Source organism: Chiloscyllium plagiosum, unplaced genomic scaffold (assembly GCF_004010195.1).
Source record: "Chiloscyllium plagiosum isolate BGI_BamShark_2017 unplaced genomic scaffold, ASM401019v2 scaf_820, whole genome shotgun sequence".
In the NCBI taxonomy this organism is placed as follows: domain Eukaryota; kingdom Metazoa; phylum Chordata; class Chondrichthyes; order Orectolobiformes; family Hemiscylliidae; genus Chiloscyllium; species Chiloscyllium plagiosum.
The window spans coordinates 2,203-12,234 of record NW_025213864.1 but is presented as its reverse complement, the minus strand read 5'-3'; the positions used below and the strand labels follow the sequence as shown (position 1 = coordinate 12,234).

The window sequence follows — 10,032 nt, the reverse complement described above, 5'->3', positions numbered from 1 at the left end:
ATATAAACAGGAGAACTACCGCACTTAGGTGGTAGTGTGGGGGTTAAAAAAAAATAAATAAACAGGAGATTTAGGAACAAAAAAAATATATAAACAGGAGAACTACCGCACGTAGGTGGTAGTGTGGGGGTTAAAATAAAAAAAAAGGAGTATTTCACTGTTTGAAAAGAAAAAAAAAAATAAATAAACAGGAGATTTAGGAACAAAAAAAATATATAAACAGGAGAACTACCGCACGTAGGTGGTAGTGTGGGGGTTAAAATAAAAAAAAAGGAGTATTTCACTGTTTTGAAAAGAAAGAAAAAAAAATACAGGAAGTTGGTGAGGTCGCTTCTGGAGCACTGTGTACAGTTCTGGTCTCCTGGGACATTATAAATTGGACAGGACTCAGAAAAGATTTTTCAGAATGTTGCCAGGAATGCAGGGTTTGAGTTATAAAGATAGGCGGGATAGACTGGGACTTGTTTCACTGGAGTGTAGGAGGTTGACGGGTTATCTTGTAAAGGTTTACAAAATCATGAGGGTGAATAAGAAAGGCCTTTTCCTCACGGTGGGGGAATTCAAAACTCGGGGGCATATTTTTAAGGTGAGAGGAGAAAGACTTAAAAAGGACATGAGGGGCATCTTTTTTACACAGGGACTGATTCGGATGTGGAAATGAACTGCCAGAGGAATTGGTGGATGCGTGTACAGTGACAACATTTAAAAGATATTTGGATAAGTTCATGCAGAGGAAATGTTTGGAGGGATACAGGCAAAGGGCAAGCAAATGGGAGTAGTTTGGTTTGGGAACATAGTGGGTATTCCCACTATGGTCTAAGCGCTCGGTTTCCATGCTGTATGGCTCTATGGCTGTACTGTACTGTATTTCAACCTGTGCATTGCTTTGTAATGGCACAAAATGTCCACAAGAAACCATTTCTGACTTTAACATTGATTCCTATGGGAAGCCACATTTCACCTAAGGATTTTTCACTTCTTGTTGTGATAGTCAGGAATGTAGCCACAACTAAGTGAGGAATTACCAGGAAACACGTAAGGCTTGAAGGAGCACACAGATGTAACAAAAAAAAACAAAAACAGTTTGCAGTCACATAGTGGCTTTAATGTTTAAAACTTGCTGCAGGACTTCATTCTCAAACAAACTAATTGGCGCCAAGGCCAAAGAAGGAGAAATTGGGGCAGGTGACCAAAGGCTTGGCCGAAGGAGTACATCAAAAGGAGGTGATTTAAGTAGCAGAGAGAGGTGAAGAGGTGTAGAGAGGGGGCTGTAGAGACTGGGATCCTGAAAGTTGACAGATAGGGGTAAAGGACATTCTGGGGGGCAGGGGTACAAAAATGGCCAAATCAAAGGAGATCCTGGTGGGGAGGTGGGGAATATATAATGAGAAAAGATTACTAGAGATAGGTGGGATGAGTGAGTGAGTGAGTGGCTACATATTGATTTGACCACAAAAGTAAGAAAATAAAAATACTCTATGCTCACGCATCCTTTTAACCAAGTGGGTTTGCTGAATCAAGGAAAAATGAAGGTGAGTGGGCACTGTCAAAGCTGCCTGTGAGAGTAAGTGAGGACCATTTTAAAACTGATCCTATTAAAGAAACTGCAGATAAGCTGGTTGGTTCTTATGAGCATCTCACAGGGAAACATCTACATGGAAAGGTCCAAAGATTTACCTTTGTTTCTTTGACCATATGAGAAAACTGGATATTCCTTTTGTGCGAATATTTACGAAACTATACCCAGAGGCACAGGCAATGAATGTTAATCGATGTTTAAATTTTTCTCCAGGCCATTCATGCAGAACTCTCCAAACTAGTACAGAAAAGGACTGGTCGGGGAGGAACCTTGAAGCTAAAGAACAGCTTGTGTCAGAAACCTGGGGAGAAACGAGCAACTTTTCATTCAGAGTCTCAGAAGTCAGGCCTGGTATGACATTTATCTGACTGCAATGTAACCGAGATCAACATGAAAAGCGCATTTTGAGAGATCACTGCTTTGCGCCACTAACCTCCATGTTGTGTTGCAGGCTATCCCTTGGAAGTGGCTGTTCGGAGCTGCGATGGTGATCATTGGAAGCATGGTGACCTCTGTTGTCTTGGCAGCACGAGGCTAAGTAAGAACGAAGAGGCAAGACCACACCAAGGCTTTTGAAGAAGACGCATCTGACTCAGCTGAGTTAGTTCTGGACTGGCTAACCTGTCTGTATCTTCTGACGTTGGCTCATTTCACAGAAAGAGAAAAAGGGTAGAAAATCCCGGTTTCTTTTCAAAATAACATCGATACAGCATTTGCCCAATTAGAGAGTTAGGAAGTTTTCAGCAATTCTGAAACTCAGCTCAGTTTCCTTTTTAACCAAACTATGGTATGGAGCATTAGTGCGATCAGTTAATTCAGTATAAACAGAGCCAAATTATTTTAATCGTGTTCAGTTCAGGCATGACAAACAAATTGAATTGAATATTGGAAATATTTCTGTAAAACACAGACAACTACTTTGGGAATAAGAAATGTATAGGTTGGGCATGGATGGACAGGATGGATCAAATGGCTACCTCTCGCTGTAAGATTCCACAATCACATTCCAATAAAGCAATTATTGTAAAGCAGTTTACAAACCTATTCCTGGATTAATCAATTGCCAATAATCCTGTGCAACTTCAGTATCTTTATTCAGTGTTGGAGGGGCGATTTTGTTGGAGGTGTATTATGCACATGTGCTACATCATTTCATTATACAAGAAACAGAAAGGTCAAACCATGATATCGCAATCCACACTATTTTGAGTTGATAACTTTGCTAGACATTTGCCCTGTAGACGTATCCCGCAGGAACGCTGTAAAACACAATCAACAAATGCAAGAAGCATTGAAAAATAAACTTGATTCAATCTAATTTATGGCATTGCATTTTGTATGAAAGACTGAGTTTCATTCATTCAATTGTTCGTTGCATTTTTATATTAAAAAAGTCTTGATTTGCAATAATACGCATCTTAAAACCAATTGGCTTATTAAGACTATTAATATTGTGCAGAATAGAAGATCCAATATTTGGATAGCCATCATATTTACTGAAGGAAATCCAAGCTTTAGCAGTTAAGAGGCTATTCCTGCTCCTGCCCTTTTTAAGGGTAGCTGTACAGCCTCAGCACTGTGTTTGTATGGTAGCTGAGATGATGTGCTTGTTATGGACCAGAACAGACATCCCTCAAAATACATTAAGAAGATAGTCTAGACGCTAATGTTTTCTTATTTTAAAGGCAAATACATGGCATTCCATTCTGGATGCAATTCGATTGGTCAGACTATCAGATTTAAAGCAAAACACGTTTTATTCATGCACGATAAGTAAAATACAACAAAAGAAAGAAGAAATTGGTATAACTTAACTCTATTGGAAAACTTAACAGAATAATAGATTATCAACTACGACTAATTCACAGTTCCAATATAGAGGTTCAGGAAGGGGAGGGATGTGTCTGAGATGATCTAGGTGAACTTGAGGTCAGGGAGGAAGGTGCTCGTGAAGTTGATGAACTGTTCACCTCCTCGTGGGAGCATGAGGTGGTGCCGATACAGTCATTGTTGTGATGGGTATAGGTGGGGGAATGGTGCCAGTGTAACTGCAGAAGATGGACTGTTCCATGTACCTGAAAGAGGCAGGCACAGCTGGGGCCCATGCGGGTGACCGTGGCAACCCCTTTGGTCTGAAAGTTGGTTCCGCCAACTTGCGGAACATTTCAGAGAACTTCTCCGGGATACACGCAGCAACCAATCCCACCGTCCTGTGGCCGAACACTTCAAATCCCCCTCCCATTCCACCAAGGACATTCAAGTCCTGGGAGTAGATTGGTGGGGGAGGAATTGGCCAGGTTGGATTTGTCCCACTTTTTGTCAACGGGTCAGTAGGGGCAATTATCTCCATTTCCAGATAGATGCTGCAGTTGTAGCTGTACTGGAACAGAATGGATAGGGACACGGCACGTTCAGAATCATAGTTCTTTCACCTTATTCCCACAATGTTAGTCAGGGTGCATTGGCTTCACAGTATCCAATATCTGCAGCTGTTTCTCGATGTCACGTGGAGTCAATAGTACTGACTGAAGACGGGTATCGGTGATGCTGGGGACTACAATGGATTGGCCCTTTGGAGATTACTGGCTGCAGGTTGTTGCAAATGCTTCAGCCTTATCCTTTGTGCTGGACTCCCCGATCACTGAGGGTGGGGAAATTTGTGGAACCACCTCCTGGCAATTTTTAAATTCAGACTCCTACAGCACACAGAGGCCCTTCAGCCCAAACTGGTCTGTGCCGACCACAATGTCCATCCACACTAACCCCATTTCTCTGTACAGGGCCCACAGCCTTCTAATCCTTTCCTATCCATGTATTTGTCTAAATACATTTTAGAGCAGTGTTTATGTACCTGCCTCAAACACTTCCGCTGGCTTCTTATTCCATATGCGTACCCCGCTCTGTGTGAAATATTTGCCACTCAGGTTCCCTTTCATTCTTTCCCCTCAAACCTTAAACAGATATCCTTTCATCCTTCATTCCCAGCCCTGGGAAAAAGACTGAGTGCATTTACCCCAACCATGCCTTTCATGATTTTATACACATCCATAAGATCCTTCCTCAGTCTCTTTTGCTCTGAAGAAAAAAGTCTGAACTTGTCCAAACTTTCCCTCCAACTCAGACCCTGAGTCCTGGCAACATCCTTGTAAATTCCTTTGGCACTCTATCCTGTTTAATAGCATCTTTCCTATAGCAAGGTGACCAAAACTGAACACAATACTCCAAGTGCAGCCTCAACAACATTCTGTATACCTGCAACATAACTTCCCAACGTCTGTACTCCGTGCCCTGACTGATGAAGGCCAGTGTGCCCATAGCCTTCTTCACTGCCCTGTCTACCTGTGACTCCACTTTCAGAGAACCATACACCTGAACTCCAAGGTTCCTCTATTCCACTACACTCCTTAAGGTCCAACCATTCATCATGAAACTCCTACCTTGATTTGACTTTCCAAACTGTAACACCTCATACTGATCTACATTGATCTCCATTTGCAATTTCTCGGTGCACATGCTCAGTTGGGAGAAAGTGAGGACTGCAGATGCTGGAGATCAGAGTTGGGAAGTGTGGTGCTGGAAAAGCACAGCCGCTCAGGCAGCATCTGAGGAACAAGAGAGACAACGTTTCAAATACAAGCTCTTCATCAGGAATGAGGGGGTTCCCCCAAGGGGGCCGAGAGATAAATGGGAGGGGCTGGGGCTGGGAGGAGGGGAAATAAGGAAACTGGTGAAATCGACATGGTCCAATCACATGGGACCATGGTAACCTCCTTTGCTGTCCAATACACCTCCAAGTTTGGTGTCACCTGCAAACTTACTAACGATACCTCCCATGTTCACATCCAAATCATTTATACAAATGACAAAAAGCAGTGGACCCAGCACTGATCCTTATGGCACACCACTGGTCACAGGCCTCCACTCTGTAAAGCAATCCTCCATCACTGCCCTGCGTCTTCTACCTTCCAGCCAGTTCTGTATCCACATCCCTGTATTCCATGAGATCTAACCTTGCTGATCAGTCACCCAAGAGGAACCTTGTGAAATGCCTTGCTAAAGTCCACATATATCATGTCCACCACTCTGCCTTCATCAATTCTCTTTGTTATTTCTTCAAAAAACACAATCAAGTTCATGAGACATGATTTCCCATGCACAAAGCCATGCTGACTATCCCTAATCAGTCTTTGGCTTACCAGATACATGTGAATCCTGTCCCTCAGAACTTCCTCCAATAACTTGCCCACCATCGATGTCAGGTTCACCGGTCTATAGTTCCCTGGCTTTTCCTTACCATCAGCCTTAAGTAGTGGCAACACATTAGCCAACCTCCAGTCTTCCTGAACCTCAACTGTGACTGTCAATAATACAAATATCTCATCAAGGGGCCCAGCAATCGTATCCCTAGCTTCCCACAGAGTTCAGGGGTACACTTGATCAGGTCCTGGGGATTTATTCACCTTTATGTAGAATCATGGAATCCCTACAGTGTGGAAACAGGCCACTTGGCCCAACAAGTCCACACTGACCCGTCGAAGAGTACCCCACCCAGACCCATTCCCCTACTTTATTACTCTACTTGTCTCGTGACTAATACACCTAACCTATGCATCCTTGAACACGATGGATCATTTCCCACAGCCAATCCACCTAACCTGCATATCTTTGGACAGTGGGAGGAAACCAGTGCACCCAGAGTAATCCCACACAGACACAGGGAGAATATGCAAACTCCACACAGAGAGCCGCCCGAGACTGGAAACGAACATGGATCCCTGGCAATGTGAGGCAGCAGTACCAACCACTGTACCAACGTGCCACCACACCACATCTTCCATTTTAGAATGAAAGTTCTCTCAACACCCCACACCTACATCTACCTATCGCCATCTCAGCTGCCTTCCCCACACCGCTAATCTCCTATTTACCTCTAAGGCCCCTTTCCCAATCCACAATCCTGATGAAAGGCTTATACTCGAAATGTCGACTCTCCTGCTCCTCAGATGCTGCATGACCTGCTGTGCTTTTCAGGGACCATAAACATTGACTGTGATGTCCAGCATCTGCAGACCTCACTTTCTCCCTCAATACCATCCCCCAACAAACTCCGCCAGAGCGAAGGTCAGTGTGGGACGCGATGCATGAGTTCCTCTGCTCATTTTCACTGAACAGACAGCTGTCTCTACACTTTTAAATGAAATGATTAGCTACACTGTCTGCATCAAACATTTTCAATCCAGAGACATCCCTGAGTTAGAAACAGAGTAAAAGATTCTACTCTCTGCAATTGAAACAAAATCTTCCACTTTTTTTGAAAACTGGAAGGAAAGCTGTCCCCATCAAAGGTTCCCAGGACAGAGACAGCACGTGGTGAAATACAGAGTAAAACTGCCTCGAGTCTATGAATTAAAAGGAAATGAAAAGTAAAGCTCTCCCTGCATTGTCCCGATCAAACACTCCCCAGACAGGGTCTTGACATGTTTAGACACAGAATAAAGCTTCTTCCATATTGCCTCCATCAAACACTTCCAGGGGAAGTTGTAGTATAAGGTCAATCCCTTTGTTCTACCCAAACCCTGTTCTCAGACATCTCTCCGTGGGTCTCACTGCCAGTCTCCTCGGGTGAGGGTGGACAGGACCCAGCAGACACCCTCCTAGATCACTGAGCTACGTTTGATGATTGTGTCCATGGGGCCTTCACAATGAGACCTTGTGGAGCTGAATTCAGTCAGGTGACAGCACAGCAGCTCACAGCCACTCCTATTGGTCCAAATGAAATAGGCCCTCCTGGTAATAACTCGATGAGTTCAGTCATTGGTGGAAATTGTAGAGATTGGGGCTGGTTGATTGATTCAATGTTGCTGCTTCTGGTCACATTGGTGTCAGGTGAGTGCAGGTTGTGTGTATAAAAGGAGCTGGTTGGGGGTGTGTGGGGATGGTTGAGTTGTTTAGGATCATGGGTGATTGTGTAGTGAGGGGTTTGTTCCCTTTGTTGGGTGTTAGTTGGAGCTGTTTGTTGCTCTGAAACATGGCAACAGTTTCTGAGCCAGAGGTTTCCATGGACAATAGTGAGAGCCAGCCCTGTTCCTGAGAGAGTGCCTCCTCATGGGGGTCCCATTGGTTCTAGTTTCCGAATGTCTGAGGTTGGGAGTGTGTCCCCACTGCAGACTGTGATGGTGCAGTGTGGAGAGCACAACCTGCTGGTCAGGGCCCAGCTGGATTTATTTGGAACCAGGCACCTGATTAAAGCTGCTGACCTGACCCTGGGGACAGCAGGTTGTTGGCCAACCAGGGTCTACCCTGAGAACCAGACTGTCCTCTTTGACTATGGGCTGCATGAGTGTGGCAGCAGATTGCAGGTAATGGGGGTTGTCTACACTTGCTGGAAGTTTGGGCTGCAGAAGGTTCCTGGCTAAGAGATCACTCTTCTTGAGAAGGACCATTCTTCTGCTTTCTCAAATCCTCAGTCCAGGTTCCTCTCCTGGATTGTCTGTACCGGAGCTGATCTCTATCTCTAGCCTTGTGCTCCCATTCTCATTGGTTTAGAATCCCCTGATTACAGGGGTTGTTCTGTTACAATGTATGTTTTCAGTATGAAGTACATATCATGTGGTGATATGTGGGTGGTGTTTTGATACTATGAACTTTCTCCAAATTAGGTTCAGTGACCTTCTAAAGTGTGGTTTTTGATAATGATTCTTTTCTCAATAGGGATGTCACAGGAACATAACTCATCGCAGCATGGCCTGTGGCTAGTTTGAGGGAAAGTAGTTCCATTCCCATAAGACAAATTGACTTGATTCCCTCCCACTGGGAGCTATTTTATGAATAAATTGACTCTCCTCTTTGAGGAGCTCTACATTTGACCTGTTGGTAAAAGTCTTTTTATTTAATACTAGTTAGTTGTTTCCTCTACTCTTCTGTCTCCTTGCTATTAATCTCTCGGTATTCTGCTAGCAATCTCTGCTCACAATCTGGAGGTTTCCTGATAACATTGAGAGTTGACGTCAAAGATCCCTGCAGCCTTGTTCCTGTTAACAATCACCACTTTTTAATTAGATTAGTGTGGAAATGGGTCCTTCGGCCCAACAGGTCCATGTTGAAAGGTGACCCACCCAGACCCGTTCCCTGACATTTACCCTGCCACCTAACACTATGGGCAATTTAGCATAGCCAATTTGCCTAACCTGTGCACTTTTTTGGGATTGTGGGAGGAAACCAGAGCACCTGGAGGAAACCCACGCAGATATGGGGAGAATGTGCAAACTCGTCAGTTGCATGAGGTGGGAATTGAACCCGGGTCTCTGGTGCTGTGAGGCAGCAGTGCTGACCACCATGTCCCTGTTCCATCAATATTTATCTCTAACTCTGCCTGGGAGCCCAACACATCATTTTAACCAACATTTGCATCAGGAATTCCATCCTGATTTTTGGAATGATGTAATACATTAAGTTGATCCTAAATGACTAACCCCCTCACCTGTGACCTGTTGCCCTTGAATACTGGTCTCTCCAGCTTGGTGTGGGAAAGCAGTCTCCTGGGCCTGTCACGCTCCCTAAAGAATTGTCACAATGGGATGGTGTCATTCTAAACACTATGCAGATCCTTACCATTTCAGATCAGCCTCTCATTCTTTAACCTGGTGTCTCTCAGATGACTGAAGATTTCCTGGTCTACACAACCCACCTGACCCACATCCCAAACTATCCTGGATCTGTCATTGTGAGAACCAATGGTGCTGTTGTTCCCATTGAATGTCGTTATTTGAGGTGAGAATCTTTACTTGATTGTCAGTATGATCCCCTGCTGCTGTTGTCTGACACTGTCCTAAAATGGCTGCCCTGTCTCCTTCCCCCAGGAAGGGCAATGTGAGCAGCAATCCCATCAAGCCCACCTGGATCCCATTCAGCTCCACCAGGTCTGGAGAAGGGCATCTGTCCTTCTCCCTGCGTCTAATGAATGGTATGTGATGGGTGGCTGGGGAGGGATCTCCTGGTGTCTCTCTCTGGGAGTTGTACCCATTGGCTCCCACCCTTGTCTTGCTGTACTTCAGGTGACTGGCTGACAGAGCGCACTTCCACTGTCTACTCCCTGGGAGACCTCATTCACATTGAGGCATCTGTTTCAATGGCCAACCATGTGCCCCTGAAGCTGTACATTGATCGCTGTGTAGCTACACTGAGCCCAGACAAGGACTCCACCCCGAGATACAGCATCATTGACTACAATGGGTAAGGAGCTCTCTGCTTTCTCCAGCTGCTCCCATCTCAATGACTTCACTCCATTCACTTCATGGCCCTTTTGTCCATCTGCAGTTGCCTCCTGGACAGCAAAGCTGAGGACTCCTTTTCAACCTTTGTGTTGCCGAGAGATGGGCGGGAGCTGGACAAGCTCCGGTTTGACCTGGATGCCTTCCGTTTCTATGGAGATGAGCGATCCTTGGTAAGAGGAA

At 44.8% G+C, this 10,032-nt stretch overlaps 1 protein-coding gene and 1 long non-coding RNA gene across 2 annotated transcripts; both read left to right on the top strand.

Moving 5' to 3' along the window:
• Window positions 1–1,628: 1,628 nt before the first annotated feature.
• On the top strand, window positions 1,629–2,897 carry LOC122547736. The gene is made up of 2 exons (XR_006311078.1): window positions 1,629–1,930; window positions 2,031–2,897. It is a non-coding gene; the product is annotated as an uncharacterized LOC122547736 (long non-coding RNA).
• Window positions 2,898–7,564: 4,667 nt separating this feature from the next.
• Window positions 7,565–10,022, top strand: LOC122547737 (zona pellucida sperm-binding protein 3-like; the record flags this gene model as incomplete). Its single annotated transcript, XM_043686321.1, has 5 exons — window positions 7,565–7,938; window positions 9,234–9,349; window positions 9,439–9,542; window positions 9,634–9,811; window positions 9,896–10,022. Coding segments are annotated over exons 1-5 (750 nt in total), but the record flags the coding sequence as incomplete, so codon positions are not given.
• Between the last annotated feature and the right edge of the window lie 10 nt (window positions 10,023–10,032).